Here is a 24,853-nt window from a genome sequence, read left to right as displayed (position 1 = left end):
CCCTGAATAAATCCACCATGCTACACCCACTACTTGGAATGTCATTTGGTTGTTTAAAAAACACTGAAGTACCATGAATAAATCCAAAACCCTGAATAAATCCACCATGCTACACCCACTACTTGGAATGTCATTTGGTTGTTTAGAAAAACTTAAGTACCCTGAATAAATCCAAAACCCTTAATAAATCCACCATGCTACACCCACTACTTGGAATATCATTTGGTTGTTTAAAAAACACTGAAGTACCCTGAATAAATCCAAAACCCTGAATAAATCCACCATGCTACACCCACTACTTGGAATGTCATTTGGTTGTTAAGAAAAACTAAAGTACCCTGAATAAATCCAAAACCCTGAATAAATCCACCATGCTACACCCACTACTTGGAATGTCATTTGGTTGTTTAAAAAACACTGAAGTACCCTGAATAAATCCAAAACCCTGAATAAATCCACCATGCTACACCCACTACTTGGAATGTCATTTGGTTGTTTAGAAAAACTGAAGTACCCTGAATAAATCAAAACCCTGAATAAATCCACCATGCTACACCCACTACTTGGAATATCATTTGGTTGTTTAAAAAACACTGATGTACCCTGAATAAATCCAAAACCCTGAATAAATCCACCATGCTACACCCACTACTTGGAATGTCATTTGGTTGTTAAGAAAAACTAAAGTACCCTGAATAAACCCAAAACCCTGAATAAATCCACCATGCTACACCCACTACTTGGAATGTCATTTGGTTGTTTAAAAAACACTGAAGTACCCTGAATAAATCCAAAACCCTGAATAAATCCACCATGCTACACCCACTACTTGGAATGTCATTTGGTTGGTTAGAAAAACTAAAGTACCCTGAATAAATCCACCAACCTACTCCCATTACCTGGAATGTTTTGTACATGACCCATAAGAGTTTAATTTTCTTGACGCCGATGTGGAGTGTAAGTGCTCATGCAATTGTAGAATTTGAATCATCAGCTGATCCAAGATGTATTTAGTCAATTCAAGTGTTATTTTTGTGTCAGATTTAATTCAAATCAGAAAAAAACAACTTCCAAGTGATTGGATATTGATAGATTTTTCAAGTGCAACTTAAAACTACTTGATGTTGTATCTAATGAGAAATGTCAATTTTATTATAGGTAATGTTTTTGGAATTTTGATATTAAGTTTCAAGTGTTTTGTAAATTTTTGTCATGAAACTTTAAATAAGACAAAATCTGTGCCAGCACTTTATGAGTATCTGACTTTTACAGTTTTGAAAATGGCAAATATATTAAGATAGGTAATAAATAGCATAAGATAATTGTTATTTTCACAAGTAAAATATGTTTTTCACACAATTTTACAATTTTTAACAATTTGGACCATAAGAAACATGATCACATTGTATAAAATATATGAAGTTATTAGCTCAAAACATGTATTTTTTCAGCCAGGTGTTGACAGTTCCTCATTGGGACACGACAGTGGATTATCTCCCTTTGTGTCTTATTAAAGATGGATGAACTCCACTTTTCCAGATTTCAAGATTTTAGCGATTTCAATATCTAACTTTTACAGATAAAATCTTTTCATTGATTTCTAAAGCAATTTGCACCACATCTTTAGGGGTGTTGACACAAAGATGTTCCAATTTGTTACCACAATTAATTAGAGTTTGAATCCATGTGGGGCAGTTGCCTGGCACTGACTGCAGGACAGTGATTTTTTTTCTGGATGCTCTGTCTTAATTTCCTCCATTTCCAAAACCTGTTACTTCCTTAAATACTCTGGCTGTTAATAGGATTTGTTAAAACAAATCTAACAAACAAACATTAGTTGGAGTTGATATTTATTATCTTACTTTTGGAATATTGGCAATTTATAAAAAAATATGTACCTATAGAGAGCAAGATATCATAATGCTTAAAATGATCATGTTTTTAATTATATTCACATAAATATTGGAATAGATTGTTTTAGATTTCAGTGTCATCTAAACTCTTGAAATGTGTATAAAATCTCTTGGGTGGCCGAAAGATTATAATGAAAAATCTCAGTAATTCCTTTTGATAGCTTTCTAGTCTTAAGTTTCAATCTTCTCCACCTACACACCTTTGATTTTTACAACAAAATTACATTTTCATGGTTTAGTGTTAATGAGACCAGTGAATCAAGAGCTGATATGAGACCATCAAGGTCACCATAAAGCTTGCTTCTGAATCAGATTCTGGTGAGGACAAAGTGTTTGATGTACTGCAGACTAATTGGATAAGTAACCCTGATGATGACATAATATTTGCACCCAGTTTACCCGACTTCAACATCTGGTTTCACTTGAGTTTTGTCTCATTATCTGTTGATAATGTGTTATACATTTTTAATATTACACAAGTAAACGCTCCCTGGAGTTAACAAGCCAAATTACAGAAGTTAATCCTGACTTTGGGTTGAAAGTTCACTTCTACTTGATGGAAATGTTTTAAATAATTTGTAAAGTTGCAATTGTTTTATCTTTGAGATCTGCTTTGACCTTAAGTTGAGTTTAAAGAAGGCGTTCTGTGTTCATCAAAACCCTTGCCCTTTTATAGACATATGGCCAAAAAACTTTACATCTCAAAAATGTTTAGATCAGCATCCATTATATAAAACAGAATGGATTTTGCAACAGTCATCAGTTTAGTTAAACCTATCTATAAAGACCACACGGTACAAAAAATAATGACTTTATAGCCAGGTGGTCTTTATACACAGGTTTTGAACCCATAGAAAGTGATCAAGCAGGTGGTTGTTATATATACAGAGGTAGTCACCTACAAGATTAGATGCTGCATGGTAACAGCAGTTTGGCATAATGGTCAGGTTCAGTGGTCGAGAACTCTTAAAGGCCTGCCAGCTGATTGATATTAAAGAATGCAAAGTCAGATTGCTGTAAAAATATCTTAAATGACATGAACAACATAATCATTATGAAATATGCATGCTAGCATGATCTGATTAAAACAATAATTATCATTGTTGATATCTTGAGATTCTAAATGATGATAAAATTTTAATTTTCTCTGAAATCCTTTGTTTTACCTTTGTGATTTTGTTGCTATTTCATTACCATTTGAGTTCTGGTTGAACAGAATGACATCTTGTCTATATTTAACCTTTTGTTGAACATTGCTAACATCCTGACACACATGTACAACCCTGTAACCCATTGTGTTAAGTGTGATTTGGCTCTGACAGAAAAACTACCGCTATTAAGTTACTCTAATTCCCTATTATTGACCTGTTTATCTACACTCATTGATGTCTGTAAGTAAACTTTAGTTATGTAGAAGTATTGAGCAATATGTATCCACTTTTAATGCCAACAAAGCATCTATTTATAGAACTTGTGAAATGTGTCCCCATTTCCCCTCCTCCTAATCGAGTCTCATTTTAAAGCTTATCAATGAACCTGTTGATATTTTACACACCAATGACATTTTATAGTACATTTTACGAGATATCTTTCTGGTCAAAGTTTTATCAATGGGAAAGCCAGAGATATATATATAGGCTGTACGCAAAAGAAGAATTTTAGTCATGTTTGGAATTTATGTAGAGATAATTAATTCATCCATGTGCATTCTCATTCCTTCTATAATATTCAGATTACATTTTGTACTTTGAATTTATGGTTAGAAATTATGTGTTAACATCATGGTAGGTCCTGTAAGTGAAAAACGTGCTATTCAAAGAATGTAAATGATTTTAACATGATATTATATTATGACATATGAAAAAGTCTGTCTGGAAAACTTGTGGGAGTTAATCTGTTTTCTGAAGAAAAGAGAAAGACGATCTGGAGAAATTAAGCTTATCTATGAAATCAAAACTCATGTGAGATTTTATGTTTACTAGAAGGGTGTTGTTTATTTCAATGGCTTTTACTTTGCATGTGAATTTATGACGAGGAGATCAAATGCTTGACTGGAATTTGTTTTACCTGGTCAGGAAGTGAAAAGTAAACAAAGCATCTGTAATCATATATATAGGTCAGTTTGGAATGACGGACTGGTGTAACGGCTGAAATTCTCGCCAAAGTGGCTATTTTTAGGTCTGATTCAATATTCGTGACAAATTTCATCCAAAGTTATAAAGGGTTTGTGGGAAGGGACTGATGTTAAACTTTCCAAGGTGTGTTATAATTCTACAGGAATGGGTATGATGAAATTCAGTTTTCACATTCCAAAATGCTTAATTAAAATATTGAAACGATTATGACAAAGTCTTCATTCATGGTGTCCAGACACATTTACATTACATTACACAACATTAAGAAACATTTGGTTAAATTTTCATTTTTTCCATCTGGTATGACATGCAATTATCCTGAATTTTGAGACATTTCAGCATATGTTTTAAGTTTAAAATGTGTCATTATGCTGACACAGATAATGAATCACATAATCAACGATCTGTTCTTAGTCATGGTCTATACCAGATTGTTAACCCTCCAAAATTTTTCCTGTCAATTATTTCTCTATCTGAATTTTCTCCTATGTATCCATCTTGTGCTTTTCTACCTATCCTTCGTTCCATTTGCCCATTTTTTCTTGCACTTTTATTTTCCTTCTTTTCATCTTTCCCTTTCTGTTTATTTTTCTTTATCTTGATATTTCTATATCCTAGCTTTCATCACTCATCTCTCCCTATCCGTATCTAGTTCTCTATTTCATCCTCTCTAATTCTTTCTTTCCATCTCCCCTCCCCCCTTTCTCTTAATTTTCTATAATTTTTTCCTCTCCTTCTCTCCATCTTTCCCCATTTGTCCTTTCACTTTATCTTAAATTTCTATCCTAGCTTTCCATTTCTTCTTTTTGTCTCTTCCTCTTCCTTTCTCTTTTCATTTTTCCATTTCTCTACATTCCCTTCTCTATTTGTCTTTCATAGTTCTCCCTTAGCTCTTCTCTCTCTCTCTCTCTCTCTCTCTCCATTCCTTTATCCTTTATCTTATAAAACTGATGTCCCTCTGTCGACCTCTCCTTACTAACCCAGTAACCTTTCTGACTTAACTGCATGATTCTGTAAATGTGGTATGAATTATATCATCTGAGTACCAGTAGCTAGACTAATGTTAGAAACACAATCAAACCCAACAGGTGTGCGCCCAACATTTCCTCTAGTGTGTAAATTATATTTCAAGTGTTACGTACAAATGTCTTAAAATCTTTGGCTGGGGGAGTTAGATCTTCCAGAAGTGTGAAGATAAAAAAACCCAACCAACTTGAGTTTATATTGGGGTCTCGATGCTACACATAATAGTGATATGGGGGACAGAGCGTGTTGAAAATCAAATTGAAGTGATGAAGTTTACATGTACTTTATAGTAGAGAGATTCCAGGATATAGATCCCAGGTTATAACCAGTCTTAATGAAGCTTCAATGGGTTGATGTGGTTCAAACATGTCTATATTGTATGTCAGGACGGTGAAATTTGAGTGGTAGATGGAGAGAAGGTGGTACTACAAAGAAGAAGGAGAAAGAAGGGAGTGAAAAACGTAGTTATGATAATTTAATGAAGCTTAAAGATAGTTAAATGGCCTAGAGGTCTTTGAAATGCTAGTGATAATTGGATATCTTAATGGCTAGGGAGTCTGAGATGGTAAGGGAGGGATAGGGATTATAATTGAGTTGGTAAGACCCGTCGGGGAGGGGGTATGGGAGGGTCTGTCTGTCTTATCTCATATAGTTTCAGTGTGTCTGGATAAAGACTAATTCTAGAATTTAATGTCAGGGTTGGGGAGTACTAAAGAGCAAGATTTAGGAAATACTATGTAAAGAATATTTGAAATGATTATTGAATGCTGAATATGGAATTTATTACACAATATAATTAAATTTCATAATCACAGTACCTTCAAATCGACTTTTAGCAATGTGAATTGTCTCTTGCAGTGTAATTTTTCTAAAACAGCTAGTTGTGTACATATGTCAGAAGTTCATTATGAATGCATGATCAGACATTAATAAAAACAGATAATTTTTACATTCTTGTTGAAATTTGAGTAGGCTTTTACAAAATTATTTACATGGCATGTCTTCTTACACAGTTGTAAAGTTGATCTAAATAACTCCTTATTTAGAAAAAAAATAAACAGTTATAAGCAGATTGATATAATTCAATGGCATGGAGATGCTGTAGAATTTACAGATGTTACAGAGAAGATGATTTTTGGACAGATTATATCTCCCAGTGGCGCGTGTGTAGGATCACCCCATGTCATTGTCATATGTTTGATAGTGTTGTCCAGAAACACAAAACGCATTGTCTCCTCGTACTCAACATCAAAAGTGAAATCACAGAGGTCAAAGCTAACTGGCTGGGGCCAAGAAGGGGCCAAGAGGTGACCGGTGAGGTGACCAGCTGACCAGGGTGATGATGGACATGGCCAGACAATAACTGGACACTCAAATGTAACATATTTCTTGCAAGGTGAGCCAACACAAAGCAGGTGAATTATAGGGGTCAAGTAATGAGATAATTCTATGGTATGTATGGGACTGGACAGTGATGACCACTCGCCATCGGCCAAATTTGGACAGAAATTTTTCAGCTAGTCCAATTAGACTAGCCCACCCAGTTTAATATTAAGAAAAGTGACAATATTATATTTCTATATCCCAACAGCTGACTTGGAAAAAGACAATAAACATGAAAGTTGGAATTAATGAAAAGAAAATATTCCTTATTAAAATAATCAAATTACTTTATGAAGTGTTTATAAGGATCTCATATGCTCCTTCAGTGGTTATCATTTTAAATTGAATTGACTGTCCATTATATTTGAGGTTTTTCAATGTAAAACCAATTTTCATGATGTAATACTTACCGAAAAAGGCACAAAAAACGAATGACAGTACAAAAAGATAACAACACAGGGCAGATGGGTAAACACACAACTGAATGTGTGAAAAATTTGACTAAAAACGTCAAATATATGGACCTAACAGCGAAAGAAAATAGACACAATTCAATTGCCGTCCGAGCTGTGTAGCGCCATAAAGGAAAGAGGAAGGGAGACCACTCTATGTTACTCTCGTCGAGTACGAGATGAGGTACGGTAGGGAGACGGGATTCTCAAATCTTATGTTTGTTTGGGCTACAAAGATGGTTGTAGGTAGAGAATTTGCATACTAAAGTTATGGTAACGTATTACTGAAATGACTATATACTGCTGTCAGATCATTCTGACAGTGTTTTAAAACTGATACAGTATATATGTTACTTATTATTTATCATTTTCAGAATATGAAATAAAATTGTGTTAAGATTTTACGGTTTTACTACTGTATTATATACTAACACAGGTAAATGTATACTTTTGGGTGCCAAATTTACACTCCATCCCACCCACCCACACACATACCTGTAGTTTGTACCTATATAAATCAGTCCTAGGGAATGGTTTTATTGACAATTCATTAATAAATAGATTAGAATTTATATATTCTACTGGTATTGATGAGACATGATTTATTGCATGTATAACAGTTCTTTGATAAAAAAAATCAGCTTCTGGTTTAAACATCATGAAAAAATTACTATATGACACAAAGTTAAGGGGGGGGGGCATACTTGAATCAGGTTGTCTGTCTGTCTGTCTGTAGGCACAACTTTGCCCGAAGTTAAGGGGGGTTTACTGGAATCAGGTTGTCTGTTGTCTGTCTGTAGGCACAACTTTGCCTGAAGTTAAGGGGGGTTTACTGGAATTGGGTTGTCTGTCTGTCTGTCTGTAGGCACAACTTTGCCCGACAACCTCCTCCTTAACTATTACACAGATTTTGATAACATTTGGTGCACAGAATCCTGACATCAGTACACTATATAGGGTTCTGCAATGTCCCCTATTAATGAAGTTATCAATTAATTTGTGCAGTGTCGGATAATAGTTATCCACTCTGACGACAGTCTCTGGTTCATATTTTGAACAAATAACACATTCTGGTTCACTATGATATTCAAATTGCATCTTGCATATAGCTCCTTGTTTAACAACACTTAGTTTCTCAATAGATCACTGTAGTAATGTTAACAACCTTGAGTTGTAAGTGACCTTGGGATGATGAAGTGTCTACAGTAGGACACACGAGTGTGGACAAAAGTGTGGTAGGTATAGGCTGTTGGTCACTTGACCTTGGAGGACTCACACTTTTAAACATCCACTTAAATCTAGATGTCACATATCCTCTTCAGGACTAGTAGGTATTATTTTACTCATGGGTTCACAATCTTTCTTTTAACTCTGGCTCTTCATTTTCAGCAATATCATTTACCTTGACATATGTCATCTGATATCATTGACCTTAAACCCCTGTATGACCTTGTCTATTTTTGAGTTGCTGTAGTGCCTGATAGTACATTTGACCTTGATGCATTAGCAAAAAATCTTTTTCTTTGTAGTAAATATTGACCTTTGACTCCTGACCTCATTGTCCTTCCCTCTTTAGTGTTAATTGCTTGTGAGTGGCTGCCTGAGTGTCTGGGGTCCCTGGAGCATGTATTTTCCCATGCCCCAGTCCAGGGTCAAGCTCCTGGTGAGACGCTCCAGACCTTAGCTGGAGCTGCTTGTCTGCTACAGAAGCTGAGGGCCGCTCTTCACATTCAGCAACCATGGACAAGATCAAAGAGCAAAGCCAAACCATTGTATCAATAAGTTGGAAGGTTTCACTCTCACCTCGCCATATTTTTGTGGAGCATGAAGATGCTACTTTACTACTTATATATTGTCGATGGACAGTATTACTATAAGTTAACTATGTCTGTAGTCAGAGGTATAATGAGTTAGTCAAGGTGGTCCTCTTCCTCCTTCATCAGATGCAAGGGTGTTATATCACAAACTGACATTAATAGTATGGTTGGCACTTTAGTTCTACTCTTGCAGCCAGATTGAAATCTTCAATACCTAATGATGTTTTAAGGAAATATCTTACTACAATACTATTACTTTACATTTACCATGATTCCAGTATTTCTGAGCATATCTTTATTTACATTTCATTCTTATTTATCTTTCCACTTTGCTTTGGCCAAGGCTAAATAGAAGGCAGATTGATTAATTGATTACAAAAAAAAAACAACCCAAAAAACTGTTAAAGATGTTAAACCTATACAAGCCTTTATAAAATTAAAATAAAGATAAAGTTATGTTATTGTTTATGTTATACCTGTTTGTTTTAAAATAGATAGAGATTTATTTTTAAAATTATACATAAAGGGGAGATAATCTTAAAAAGATCATGTTTATATTTATTAAAGTGCTATTCTAAGGGGGGATAATCAGTGATTGATATGACATAATATAGTTTTATACTAAAGGGAGATAATCTTGAATTGATTATATTATCATGTTTTTACTAAAATTCTATATTAAAGGGAGATACTTTTAAGTAAAGAAATGTCATACAGATATTCTTTAAATTGTTAAAACATCTTATATTTGCAAAAAGTCTGAATCAAGGGGAGATAATCTTAATTAGGTTTATAACCTCTTATATTTAATACTAAAATTATATTTCATGTCAGTTGATCATTTAAACAATACAATTCATCTAAAGGTAATTTATTATAGAAAAAAACTAAAGATTTATATTGATACAGTACTTGAATTCTGTTTTTTACAGCAGAAGATTTAATATTTAGTGTGAAATTTATCTCTTATCTAAAATGATCTTAGAAAATTGTTACTGGTGACCTGGTGATATTATATATAAATTATAATATTTTGGTAGATTTGCCATGTTTCATCTTAATATATTTATTTTACATGGCTATCTTTGTTTTACTGTATGTTTTAATTAGAGATATAGTATTCTACTTTAAAATTGTGTTTTGACCTTTTAAATGGATCATGCGACCTGGTTCACCCCTTATCAGTTATACCAATTGAGATTTTGAAGCGAATCCGTTTTGATACTAAATGAATCTTCTGCAATTTCAGCTTGATATGAAGTATTGGTTGAAGAAGAAAGATTCTGATATGAAAAAGTTCTAATTTATCTAAAGTAGTTAGAAACACAATATTCTAGTTGTGTTTTAAAAAAATTCCACATAGAATCACTTTAAAGAAGAGGTGAACAACATTTGGTTATATCTATTTAAACTTACTGCTGTATTATGGCTTTTAATGAAAGTTTAATACCCAATGTCATATGATATTATTTTATCTATTTTATAGCTTAATTTTGATGTTAAGGCACCAGTAGATAGATATGAGAAACTTAAATGTTTTAAAACCAATGTATAAAAAGTCTGGAAAGCATTTATTAATAACAAAGTATTAATTTTACATGCGTTTTTTCATCCTTCTTCATGAAACAAGACATTATATTGGGTTCAATAGATCATTTTAATTTGATATATGATATCATATTTAAATAGAACGGATTCCAAGTGCTTTCTTGATAAAGTTCAGTGACTTGTTCAATGTTTTTTTTTCAGAAAGGTATATTAGAAGTTGCAACTATTTTTGAATATCTCTCACATTTCAAGAACAGTTTCTTGTAACTTTTGAAATGATCAGATCCAGAACTAGCTAATAGCATATCCTATCGTCATTTTTTGAGATTCAACCTCATGCACGTTGACCTTGTTTAGGTTATGATGCAATATTTCATTGATAATTCAAAAAAAAGAACAATTCGATATTAGTTCAGACAATTTAAGATAGTCATTTTTGGCAATAATATGTAGGGATGCATGATATTTACATAATAACCTGGAACTTTGCTGTACGTGGTTTGATCTGTGAATTAATCAGAAATGAAAATGACATCAATATGTTCAGTTTTGCTTGCTAAATTCTTATTCAAGAGAATTAAAAAAGAATGTTTTAAATTAAAAGAGCCGTATTTTATGTGAAATTGTGAATAGAAGAGAGTACAAGCATTACTTGTAAATTAAAGTCGGCACCAGGGACCAAGAGAGGGAAGTTGAAGATATTATAGAGCTGGGCTTCTATAGCCGTTTCTTGTCTAGTAATGAATATTGTAACATATAATAAAACATTTCAAATTCAAGTCAAAGATTTTTTTCCAGGACTCTTCTAGATGTTTTTTATAGGAGATTTAAGGACTTTTAAATAAGACATAAAGATATTCAATGTCAAGAGTGTACGTGTTTTATCGTTATCCGAATATCACAATGTTATTCAAGCATCAGTGTGATTCAGATGATAGACTTGCAATTCCAGGTTACACTGAGATTTTGTATCTGGTTGCCCTTTTGACTTGATCATGTGGAAAAAAAATATATGTGTAAAAAACTCTGATAAGGTTAAGCTTGTTGAGTAAGCACTATCAAAGAAGACTTTGGTTGCAATACGGGGAAAAAACCCAAGAATTTATCCTAATTATACCAAGATAATGATAAAATAGTTTATTCTTATGTATCCTATGTGTCTAATTATAATATGCATATATACATTTGTGTTGTAAATAAAGGTATTGGCATCTAAGCTTAAGTTACCATTATAAAAATATACACTGACAGGCAATCTAAGAACACTTGAGAAAAACTAGATAAGATGGATATAGTCGAAGGATGGTTGATATCACGACGTACCAAAATAGTACGGCGCTGATAAAGAATGATAGTGAAAAAAATATGTGGAAATCATCACACCCAGTGATTTATTAAGGGATCAACTTTTATTTATGAATCGTAATGTGTCAATATTATAGATTCCACAGCTCATATGTAAAAGATTAATTTAAAGTCTTCAGCATCTCATGACAGCTGTTTGTGATGTCCCCGTCCTGATTAAAATTGTAATAATTCTGAGATTTATTGTAATATTGTGTTTTGTTTTAAGATTGGTTGTATAGTAAATATCTGTCTGAGTGAACACTTCTCTATAAAGACCACCTGTTTGAAAAGACCACTTTACTGGTTTTGTGATTAGTTCTACAGTTAAACCTGCCTTAGCGACCACCTCTGTATAAAGACCATTCACCTGCTTAATAAGACCACTGTTCTTGGGCTCATATGGCCGATTCTAACACAAATCAACCTGTGTATAAAGACCACCTGTCTATTAAGACATTTCCCTCTGCGTTCTGAGTTCACTGTGGAAATCCACTGCCTGATGTGGACCCTATCCGAAAACTAAGCTCTATTCAGGTCAGGACTCGGGAGTTTTAAATTACTGCATTTTAAAATCGGACATGCTTAAATTAAACCATTCAATATATGCCACCAAAAAGTGGAGGGCTGATGTTAGATTTGAAGCATCTTTATTTGGGGAGGGGGAGACCAATTTAAATTATTTAGGACCTTTTAGAAAATATGAAATGTGGTAATAGAGAAGATATGATGAAATATCAAAAGACAAAAGATGAAAATTAAGATTAACTAAAAACATTCTTTTAAACACCTGAAGACTCTTCATTGTCTGAGAACTGGGTGTTCCCCAGTTGGATACCAATTACCTGGTTATCATCTTAAAGGGGAATACAATACATTTTATCATATTAAAAACATTAATCATATGAGATGTTTTCCAATGACTTTGTGCCATTTTATCACCTCTTCACTCCACTTACTTAGCATGTGTTGCCATTTAGAAAATTAACCATTTATCTCATTTCACACGAGCAGGATGATTCAAAAAACCTGAAAGCCTTTTTACTTGGCAAGCACCGTTTTGTTTATTACCATTGAAGATGTGAGTAGTCAGCAGCTAGGCTCAGGATAGTTTACTAATCAGGTCTTACTGAACATTATATAGGAATTTTGATAACGCCCTTGAATTTTCACATCACGGTTTTTCAATTGAAATGTTATTTCCATCCAAACTCAGCTATTTTCGTAACTTTATTTTTTTTTCTTCACAGTTTTTCTGTGTCACGGTGTTAATTAATATTCTTACAGGGAATACAAACCTCAATTCTTTTAGTGTCTATGATTAGATCATAATAGAAGAGTTTCTTTGACGGAAATTACCACCTGTACGTCTTTGTAGGATTCTGTAAAAACCTGTGTTTTAGCTATTACATCATAATACACAAGCTCATTCTTCCTATAAACCAATATCATCGTAATGAAAATAGAGAACGCCAGACTGGATGGAAAATTTGAAGAAAATTGCACATTCATAATTACATCTACTGAGAATTATAGGGAAGGAGTAGGTTAAGTTAAATGCTTATGGCCATTTTCGACCCAGTATGGAGACACTGAATCAGCAGGATTATAGACCAGACCTACTTCTACATTTTTCGAAGCATGCTGTCCTATATTTATGCATTCCAGAGAATTCACAACTTACATCATATATATCAGGGGAAGTAACTCTGATATAGTTTTTTTTTTATTATTAATGATGAAAGATTGTGCATTTTAGAATAAGGTTTGGCCTATTAAAGGTAGGGTACATAATACAGTGGCTGAGTAGTTCAGATGTTCTGAAGTTTTATCACAAGCCCTCCACCTCCTAGTCTCAAGTAAGAAACGCATGTAAGGCAGGTAGATGCCAGGTACTGATTACAGGTTGGTGGTTTTTCACTGGATACTCAGACATTCCTATGCCTTCTTAAATGACCCTGAACAAATATAAAGGGTATACTGGATTCGGGATGTCCGTCTGTCCATCTGTCCATCCGTCTGTCTCTCTGTAGACATATATCTTGTGCCTGAACTCCTTCTTAACTACTACTTTGATAAAATTTGGTACACAGAAACCTGACATAAAGGGGAGTTGAGTAAACCATATAGAGTTCTGCACTGTCTCCAGTTAATGAAGTTATTACTAAATTTGTGCTGTGGGGGTATTAGGCGTCCACTCTGGAAGCACAAAAGGCCAATGATGTACATGTATATATAAGTTTTCTGTAGGCTATAGAAAGTTGATTTCAATTAGATAAAGTTCCATGAGGAAAGCATTTGGATTTCTAACTTACTCCTCTGATAAAGAACCACAGATGTATTACATTAGCTGGTTTTTTTTTACAGTGTCTCTTGTCCGGATGGTCGTTATAGACAGGTTTGACAGTATATTGGAGCTTAATCGATTTCTAAATAGAGTACAGAGGACTCCACATAATCGAATAACGGTTATTCAAATATTTCGGTTATTTGCATAAAATTCTGCGGTCCCGATTTTTTCCTTCTTTATCTTTGTTTTTCAACTCCATGTATTTGCATAGACTTTTACATGACCTCCGGTTATTTGAATAAAATATTTGGGAAATTCTAAAAATAAAATCGAATATTTTTCAATTTTGCAATATATTTTTAGCGAAATTCACCGATATATGTTTCAAGATACTTCGCTTTTACTAGAAATCATCCTGGTAACAGATTAACGTTATAGTATGGCTTGTTATTTTATGCATGAATCTGCAAAGGTATTCGACGCTGTTACGATTTACATCAGCAGCGGTTGATCATAACTTTAGTATATTCACTGACTCAAACATCTAATTAAAGCATTTGCACTTTCAAATATGTTTATTTATTAACGTACCGTACCTTAGTTCGCGATCGGTTGGAGAAACCATGCTTCCTTACAACAATCGCCATGCATGAGTAGTCTCGTTCAACCAGAGTCTTGTTGACTACGACAGACCTGTGCGTATCAAGCGTCTCGTTGAATGAGACATAAAAGCATGCAAAGTCGGCATACAATGACTACCGCAAGTTTCGTACAGTATGTAAGCCTAGGATACAAAAGATACTTGCTACGTTAATTGTTTCATTGCTACTTGAATATGCATTAATTTCTGAAATGTTATCAAGCTATTCGCCGTATAGATCAGCAATACAGGGAGAATTCTCAAAAGACATGTAGGTCGAGTGAACGCATGGCTTCATCACCTGCCGCCATTTTCGAATTCATATGCACATGTGTAAAAGCAACACTACTAGTTGATCGGCACTTTGAAGTTTAATCACGATCGTAAGTTCATTTTGCCAGGCAAATGTACGTAAATTTGTTTATTATTTAGGTTCAGAATTGTAGACACAAATCCAATCCTGTTTAGTAGAATCTAATTGCATTTGATATCGATCGTTTAGCTGTTTCTCAAATATTCACGTGTCGATCTAACGTAAACAAGAATCTAATATTGGATTTTTTTTTGTTATTAAACAATTAAAATTGATTTACAACTTCGAAAATAATTACTTGTGGTTCGTTTTAAGTGTAAATATTTTACGTACTTATCAAGTAAACGAAACAATATTTATTTGCCTATTCACATACATATGTGTGGGGTCAAACGGAGGTGCAAAATGTCATCTCCGCCTATTCGAATACTCCGGTTATTTGCATATTTTCTTCTGGAAAATGACCTATGCAAATAAGCGGAATCCTCTGTATATGTGACTGCGGTATGATAAACTGAAATGGAATCACCCAAAAGTAATCTGATGTGTTTAAGAATGAAACTTTTTTTATGACTAATAGAAGTGTCCACAAACTTTCAAAAGAGAGAAATTAAAAGTATGAAGTCTAGATTACTATTTTAGATAAATCAGTAAGATATCTTTGGAATAAAAACTGAATCCCTCAGAACCTGATGGTAACAAACTCGGATACAAGGGTTACAGTTGTAGATGATGTGATAAAGGTTGCAAGATTATTGTATGTTAAGGGCCAAAGAACAAAAGTAAGGCTTTGGAGATGTGGCATTAAAGGATATGGATGGCGAAAGATTTCATTTTCACATTACTATTATAGATCGGGGCTATAACCCGGGATCATTTTCGGTGGTGTTCTTGGGTACAAAATGTGATAAACAAGTGATTCTGTATGAGATTTTGTTAAGAATAATCTTAGTAAGCTTTGTACATTTCATCAGCTTAAAATCATTATAGACTTCAAAAGGCTGAGTCTGAGCAGAAAATTGTCAGGTTCAACACAAGACAATCCTGATAAGAATGTATTCAATATTTGTTCTTAAAATACTTCAGTTTCTGAACAGTTTTTGAAGGTGCAGGGGAGATAAATCTTATCAAGAGATTTCATAGAAAGAATGGAATATTATTGTAAAACATTCACAAAGCAAAATGTTCTGCAAAAATTAGAGCAAATTACCAGGTATTATAATCTTGCATGCTGAAAATATAAAAAAAAGCAAAACGAAAGATGGATGTAAAACAAACAATTTGGTTTCCTTTGTAATAATTAAATCACTTGTCGTTCTGCAAATTTTCTGTGAAATGGTACTCCATATTTTAGCAGCACTGTATATATTAATTTACCAACCCATCAGCCTCTAATGATTCAGTAATGAATCTACTAAAATAATTATCAATAATTTAGATAATGACTATAAAGAAATCTTGACTTACCTGAATTCTTCTGATATTTGACTTAAATTGTCATAAACTTATTCAACATTTTTCCAGTACTGATTTATTTCTGGTCCACTACCTGTGATTACATATTATCTATTTTTAAACTTGATCAACATTCAGCTGTAGTTTATTTTAAGACCTACATAGAATAAGTATGTGGTATGAATTAAATTGAACTCGATTTCCATGATATTGCACAATACACAAGTGTATTGACCGCTTTATTAAATACACAAGCTCTCTACATATATGCGAGTCAAGACTGTGTTTTGTGGCAATAGATTTACATAGCCAATTTTATTATCAAGGGTTGGTTATATTAAACCATTCAAGTAAAATTCAAACATATTATTGATTTAATTTCATCTTTCCTGTTAATGTGATCAGAGAATTCATTTTAATTTGGTTGAAATATACATCATATGTTACCAAATTCAGAATTAAGTATTGTATTGAAAAGAAATGGAAGACTTTATGTTAACTCCCTTCATTCCTGCAATTTCTGAATGGACTGGTCTAGTTTTTGATTTAGAAGATTTTAATTGTGTCTTTTGAGAGATGAATGAGTTAAGACATTGACAATAATTACTATGTAATTATATAAATAGCTACCGGTAGTTATGGAAAAATGTATTGTGCTGCATATACCAATTGCGTCACCAACTCTAAAAAATCCATTCCTTCTATATACCTTCTTGATCTTCCCTTGATTGAAAATTAAATCTAGGGTATTTCATACCATTCCATATTGCTAAGTACACATGTACTCTCAATGCTTAAAACAACCATGCATTTGCAAGATTAATAATTTTGAAAAGGGAAAGATGAAGGATGCTGTTAGAATGGGGTTTGGGCTTTAGGTTATTAATGAATGACCAAAAGCCGAAAAAATGTCAGCTGCTTGCATGGTCACTATAATGAATGATGTAAAGTCATACTGTAAATACCATCATCAGGTTCAATCACATGTCTAGACCACCATCATCAAATAGTTTTTCTTCTTCACAACTTTCATTCACTTTGAAGGCAAAATGAAATCCCTGGAATTTAAGTAAACAGACTTATTGGAGAGAGTCTTGTCTATTTTTGAATTTCAGTTCCTGTACTAAAACTGTTCTGGGCTGTCTGGACCATGTCAGTTACTTGAATAGGTTATTTCATATGACATTTGAAGTTTGAAAGCTTACCAATTGTTTTGGTACTTTATATTTTTCAGAACCTCAGTCTGGATTCAGGATTGCATTCAATATGTTTGACACGGATGGAAACCAGATTGTAGATAAAAAAGAGTTTCTTGTGGTAAGTCAATGAATGTTTCACTGGCAGCTACTAGTTCATATTTTTTATTTGCATGACTTTTTACGGAAATTTATTGTTTCCTATCATCAAATTGACCTTTTAAAAGGTCAAAGATACCCCTTTGAAGAATGTTTGTGAATCAATTAAAAAAATGGTGAAATCCTTCATCAGTAGATTAAGATTATTTTTGATTTGATATCAAGCATGGAACACTTTAATTAGCCATATAGTTGAGACAAATACGTCTTAATTAAAGACAACCTTAATTCTGGATCATCTAAGTGTTTGTCATTAAGCTAAATTTAACCTTACCATTATAATTCTGGATAATGTGGAAGCATGCTCTATTTTTTAAATTGTCATTGAGTCAAAATTTAATTATTGATCATCGAAGTGTTTGTCATACAAGAAACCCTTAATTCCTAATCATTATTAAAGTTTCTTTTCATTTTAGTTAAGCAGCTAATTCGGTTATCATGAATCATTCATAATCTTCAATCTAAATTTCCTGAGCTCCAATTTCATTTCCTGTTCTTAATCTCTTCATTTCTATTATCTCAGAAATCAGAATCTGAGAGTCGCTTATATGTTGTGATCATTTGGCTTTGTCTGTTTCTGCATTCATTACTTTTGCTGTGGTAATTTATTGTTTATTTCATATTTTAAGCATTTTCTATTGATGTCTTATGATTGCGATCCTTACTTTTATCATTGGCGCTTTTGAAACTACAGACATCACTTTATTATCACTCTTCACATTCATTTCATTACACATCCAAGACAATGGTACTAAAACCCCATCTAATGATTCAAAATGAATGCTAGGGTATATTATAGAAATAGTACATCTCTGCTAATTTGATATTTACAACATTTTGAAGATGACCAAATTCTTCTGATTTTGAAACATTCTTAAGGTTTACTAAAACTGATCCCTTTTGTCTTGATAAGGATTAATAGTATACAAATTTAATGAAAGGTAGAATTACATGTATTATATTTAATCTGCAACATCAGGGATATTGAAAATGAAAGAATCTGAAGAATTTTGCTTTTACTATAATAATTAGAAAGAATGTGCAGAATTGAAAGAAAAAAGTGTTCTCTAGATTACCAATAATGAGCCTAATTATTGTCACAGTCAAAAATAGATTGTTGTTTCTATTTTTAGACAAGACTGAATGAGTGTGCAATAAAGTAATTGTATTTACAAATGTGTTTTCTGTTCTCTTTGCATTCTCTATGATGTATATTCCATATTCAGAATCACGTTTTAACAGCGTGATCCTCACATATTCTACTCAACTAAATATGTTTTCCAAATTAAAATGCTTCAAGTGATTTATTTTCCCTATTGTCCTTGGCGACGCAATTGAATTCTTTTGATTTTCTATGGTTCATTATGAAATAATAGGGAATTTCTAGCTAGGTGAGGTATGCTGCTGGTTATTTGAATGCTTGATAAAGCTCTGAACTACAGAAAAATAAACATGTTCTAGTGAGAATTTATATCATTAAGTTTGTTCCAATTTTCTTTATAATCTACTTTCATTTAATCAAAGTAAAGGAAAATGTTTTTGAATATACATATATAGTTTTGAAGGTCAAAAACTCTTGACATGCGTTTGTCAGTTTGGAAATATTTTTTGGAATCCATTGGCATTTTTATCGCAGACTTCTTAAAAAAAAATATTTTCTATGAAGGACACATTTTGGAATTGCAAACGTGCATTGGAGTTAATGAAGTTGAAATTGCTTGAAGTATCTTTTGCAGTGTGTGCATAAGTTTGCTGACAGATACAAGAATTTAAGAGAGCTCAAAAGAGAATCATAAAGTTTGATGATTGACAACAGTCCTCAAGAACAATTTAACATCACATTACATAAAATGTTTCTGATGTTTCTGCTCATCATGCTTGGAGACAGACATCTTAAAAAGTTTTCTATTTTGATTATTGCACGCAAATATTTAGAATTACATCTTTAAAGTGTTTTTATTTCAAGTTATTATGCAACATTGGGCAGTTGGTAGAAACTGACCTTGGGTTAACTATTTCTGTACCATTGTCATATACAGACAACAGGAAAATGTGTCATATCATCCCCGTCGCCATATACATCATCCCCTTTATCATTTACAGACGACAGAAAAACGTTCCCTCTCATCCTCGTTGTCATGTACAGATGACAGAAAAACGTGTGATCTGATCATTCCCGTTGTTGTGTACAGATGACAGAAAAACGTGCCGTCTAATCCCCGTTGTCGTATACAGACAACAGAAAAACGGGTGATCTCATTCCCGTTGTCGTAGACAGACAACAGGAAAACGTGTGATCTCATCCCCGTTGTCGTATACAGACAACTGAAAAACGTGTCATCTGATCCCTGTTGTTGTATACAGACGACAGAAAAACATGACATCTCATTCCTCTTGTTGTAAAAAGACTCCATTTTCTGCAAAGTAATCCACATAGTTCCTGCAATGTTCTCCATTGGTCATCACCGATGTTAAACAACAAGGTAACGATCACAATCATTCTACTGTCAGAAAAATACAAACCTCGGAAAACAAAGATATTTAAATTATCAAAAAATTTGCAAATGCCACAAACTTTGCTTATCAATTCTATGTCCAGGAAGGAGCCTAGCTAATATTGACTTCAGGTCCAGAATAAGGTCTGGCATAACAGTACGAAAAGAGTTAATGGTCTTTTGCCGGGTACTTCAGTTTTCTTCCACCCTGTAAAACTGCAAATCTTTTAGTAACTCTAGAAGTAAAGCAAACATAAAAAAAAAAAAAAAAAAAAAAAACTAGCTATTACAGGCCCTTTATGCTCATTAATCTATGTACTAGATGAACATTGCATTGATGAAAGCTGGTTTTGTTTTTAATTTGTCATGATTCCAAAATTATCTGGAATGCCAAATAGTAAAGTACATAGCACTGAATGATGAAGGGTCACATTGAAAGATTTGTTGTTTTGTATCTTTTTTAAGTAAAAAAAATATACCTATAAAACAGAAGTGTGAAGTTCTGGTTGGTGTTAATCCAGACAGTGACATCTTCAGATTCTGCTGACATTGATGTTTGCCAATGTGTAGGCGTGTTACACTGAATGAATGTGGCAGATCTCTATCCAAACAAGTTAACCTATGTTTTCCATCAGGAAATTGTTCCATACAGCAATGGACAAGAAAGAAGGATGGAATTGTATTGGTTACGGAGAGCTTTTGTCATGCTTATTTAGACATTATTGCAATAGAGCTTTTGTATATAATCAAACAGATTGGATGGATTGATGTTCATTAGCGATTACATTTTATCACATTTCTCTGACGCACAACAAAAACTGAACATTTTTACTATTGTCTTTGATAATGTATATATGACATCATCGACTCCCACTCGTTGTTGTTACATTGAGTTCTAATATGCAGTAAAAGTACCATAATCTACGCAATGGATAAATCATGAATATATCTGCAAAAATACAAATGTGATCTTCAGAAATTGGATGAAAATCGTATTTTTGCTTGTTTCAAATGCACACTGGTGGGCGTACAACAATCGTTTATCTACTTAGTGGTATTGTGTTTTGCTGATCTGTTAGATAGAGAAACAGATAGCCATGTTATGTATTGTTGAGTGCTGCGTCATGTTACAGCTGCAGCTACCCATAGGGGAATACCATTCAATACAGTATATCATCCGTCTTCAAAGACAAAAATGTCCTCCTGCAGTCTGCATGCAGAGATGTAAGGTGTAGAAATACATTAGAAAGGATGGGTAATGTCGGCTATCGTCATAGACAGTACTATGTGGGTGGGAGAGGTGTACAGCTTACAGAGATTAGCTAAGTGGTTGTGGGGGTTTAGAGTTGTCTCCCCATTAAAGATTCATGAATGATCCTGCAGGCTTTATGCAGCATCCTGATGATGGAAAAAATCCCCACTCAGCTATCAATATCATCTCATGTTTAAGAATCATTTTTGCATCAAACAACTTTAGTTAAAATATTTTCATTTATAGACAAATAACAAATTTAGGAAATTTTGATATTAGATGTTCTCTTTATCTGCATGTGTACTATAGTTGGAATTTTCAATAGTTCAGAAAAATATTCCATAAATATTATACTTCTCAGAGTCATGGAAATTAAATTCTAACAAATAAATTAGTCAAGTTTTAAAGACCATTGCCATATTTGTTGAACACAAAATAAAGTATGATTGACTGTGAATCTTAAATGAAACGTACATATGTTTTTTCTAGTCATTGTAGAATTTACTCATAAATCACTAGATTTCTATATCCAATTTTATTAAATAGAGTTTTCATGTAACTTCAGCATGCAAACTGCCTTCAGGTACATTTATATATGTGTTTTTTGGTATATATACCCAATATCGATAAACCTGCTGGGTCATTCCTGACTAGACGACGTGCGTGAATTTTATACATTGAATTAAAAGAATTGTTATGCTAATGCCCGTATATATCACATAAGCTTAACTTTTATTCAGAAAGAATACGTAAATCAGATGAAATTGATACAATTTTAAGGACGATTGTATTTCTCATTCATGTAATGTGATAATTCTAAACCATTAGTCAGGGCCCTTTTTATAAAACTTATTTGAAACAGTATACAGACCATGGAGCTATTCAAATTCTACTTATCTAAAGTAATATATATGTGTACATGTGTATGAGCGAAAAAACCATCATTGATTTGAGTTAATGAAGCAAATGTGAGTAAACAGCTTCAATAGTTTTAGGTTTATGAAAAAAAAGGTCAAATTTATTTTTTAAAAAAGTAAGAAGAATTTGATATTGAGAGATGATGTTTTCTGTAAGTGATCGGTGCAGTTGCTGTATTGTATCACAACTCCTTTTTGTTGTTTTGTTTAATGACTAGAATCAATTTCAAGTGAAAGTGAGTAATGAGATGGAGTTTTGTCGTTTGTGGCGCCAGTCTTGTAAGGGCCGGGATCTGTTTCCTGGTATAGGGGAGGTAACTCTGGTACTGATATCATTTACGCTGATTTTGAGTGGTAATTTTCATCTATGGGCTTATACATTGTCTGATCTTTCTTTTGGTGTATCGTTTTCAAACATGACCCTTCAGGAAATTATCGTCCTTGGCCTTTTAGTACAAATAAATTAGATACCTTTTCATAATGGAAGACTGATGATGATACAAATATCTCAAGTCAGAATAAAAAAAATAAGACAGTTTTAGATCTCAATGATTTGATTTTAATTAGTGTTGCTGAAGGTGTCAGAACTTAGAAATACAAGAAATATTTTGCACTAATTAGTAACTAAGTTCATTCTCCCAAACAATTATTTTCTTTGGGTATTTATATCGTTCAAACAAATGTGCATGCATAAGACACATGCATACATACAAGTTGTGAAAAAAAGTTTCTTTAGAAACAAATTATGTGAAAAATAATTTGGTATTTATATCTGTAAACATTTATTCCATCTATAAAAAATTCTGCCAGTACTGCTCGAAAATCTATGAAGTCAGTGGTCAAAGGTCGTGAGAATAATAAAAGTTATGCAATAGACTTATTTTGATCCCACTCAAAGCAATGTTGGAGGTATGGTATATTGTTTGTTTGTCATTCAGGTTCTTTTATCAGACAGGATAGGCTTATATTTATACATACTTAATAGAACTGTCGGTTAGATATATATGGTGAATAAATCTTCGGGAGAGTAGTGCCTGCGTTTGGAACCAGCGAGTTGAGTTTACACATGTAAGCCAGTTTATAATTCACTCCTGTGTTTACATAGTCAGCAAAATTCTGATTGATGTAGTCATGCATGCTCCACATAAGTAAAATATACACTTCTGAACAGAGGAGTTTCCAGTTGAGAAAGTTAGTGACGTGTTTGTAAAATATTGATTGTTAATTAGCAGTTTAGTGCATTGAAAAAACTGATATTGTGTAACAACATATTACCACTAGTTATCCATGCAGCTCTGGAGGTTTAAGTATAAGAATTAAACCCATGTAAGGCAAAAGTTGCGATTACTGACTGTAAGACAAGTTTATTGTTTTCCTTCATTTTCTTAAAATTTGATATGCGATACCTTACCAGTATATGGCTCCATCTGTAGCTGTTAATGAAAAAATCTGAACCAGGTTGATTCACCGCAATGAGTCAGTGTAAGGAAATTAAAATTATAAGTGTTTGGTTCAGGCTTGATTTTACAGATCGGTTACATAGATCTATATAATGTTAAATAGTCTTCTAGTTTGTCAGTTTGAGTCTTCAGTTCATCATTGTGGATTTTTAAAATTATCACAGCTTAAAGTATACATATCCTTGTGACTTAGGTATAAACATTGACTTATAATTAAAGGTACAATTCAGTTGAAGAGTGTATTAAAATTTGCACAGATATCGGAAACAAACCAGTTTTAATGCAAATTAGATTATTTGGTTTTACTGTGATATGCCAGAAAAGCCCACTGTAGTGAAATGTATGTAAAATGTCGCTTACTGTACGCCGTTACACATAATGGTCACATGTCTTGTATGCCGAACTCTGGCCCTGTAATAAAGAAATTTTTGTCTAGAACTACTCAAATTGCTCTAACAGTAGTGTGTTTACCTTATAAGATGCATATTCTTGTTTAAAATAATTTTATCAATTCCTCAGTGGGTATGTGTTGCATTTGTTTAATGTGCGGGACTTTTGGCTCTGGTATGGGTACAGCGTACATGTTGTACCTGCTTAGTAGCATTGATCAACAATTTTGAATTTGAATGGTATCAATCAAAATACTTGACAGCTAGCGTGGAGAAAGGACTATGTATGGTTAAAATGGGCCCTTCTTGGCCTCCAAATTCATCAAATTTTCAAAGCTGTTATTTAACAATTGTTTTGTTGTAATTTAGATTTTTAGTACATCCCTGATTCAACTATAATGACTGTTTTCTAATTTTGCAGATGTAGTTGCCATGGTAACAATAAAAAATATGCATAAATTATGAAAATGTGGAAATGTTGACAATTTTTGGCCATTTTTTACAACCTTTTTTTCTATGAAACTATAGAGCGCATCCTTGAACAAATGTATTGTTTACCGAGAATATGTTTATACTCCTTATACATCTTTAGGAGAAATGTAAAGTTTGTTCAAGGTTGCGCTCTATGGTGTCTATAAAGCAAAAATAGCGCCAAAAAAATGCCGAAGT

The 24,853-nt window shown here is 33.1% G+C and overlaps 2 protein-coding genes across 6 annotated transcripts in view; one reads left to right on the top strand and one right to left on the bottom strand.

The window, feature by feature from the left end:
• Nucleotides 1-16,417, bottom strand: part of LOC138328232 (fibroblast growth factor 10-like) — a 117,136-nt gene extending 100,719 nt beyond the window's left edge. Inside the window, exon 1 of one of the 2 annotated variants that reach the window (XM_069274942.1) lies at nt 16,329-16,417. The gene's annotated coding sequence lies outside the window, so the exon portion shown is untranslated. The remainder of the gene's footprint in view (nt 1-16,328) is intronic. The other variant, XM_069274943.1, reaches the window with a different exon arrangement.
• Nucleotides 1-24,853, top strand: part of LOC138328229 (calcium uptake protein 3, mitochondrial-like) — a 138,845-nt gene that overhangs the window by 89,605 nt on the left and 24,387 nt on the right. For all 4 annotated transcript variants that reach the window (XM_069274938.1, XM_069274937.1, XM_069274935.1 and 1 more), the window contains exon 5: nt 17,551-17,633. In XM_069274938.1, the coding sequence (XP_069131039.1) occupies nt 17,551-17,633 (83 nt within the window). The remainder of the gene's footprint in view (nt 1-17,550; nt 17,634-24,853) is intronic.

Source organism: Argopecten irradians, chromosome 7, assembly GCF_041381155.1.
Source record: "Argopecten irradians isolate NY chromosome 7, Ai_NY, whole genome shotgun sequence".
Classification (NCBI taxonomy): Eukaryota; Metazoa; Mollusca; class Bivalvia; order Pectinida; family Pectinidae; genus Argopecten; species Argopecten irradians.
This window is presented reverse-complemented; position numbering and strand designations above follow the sequence as displayed.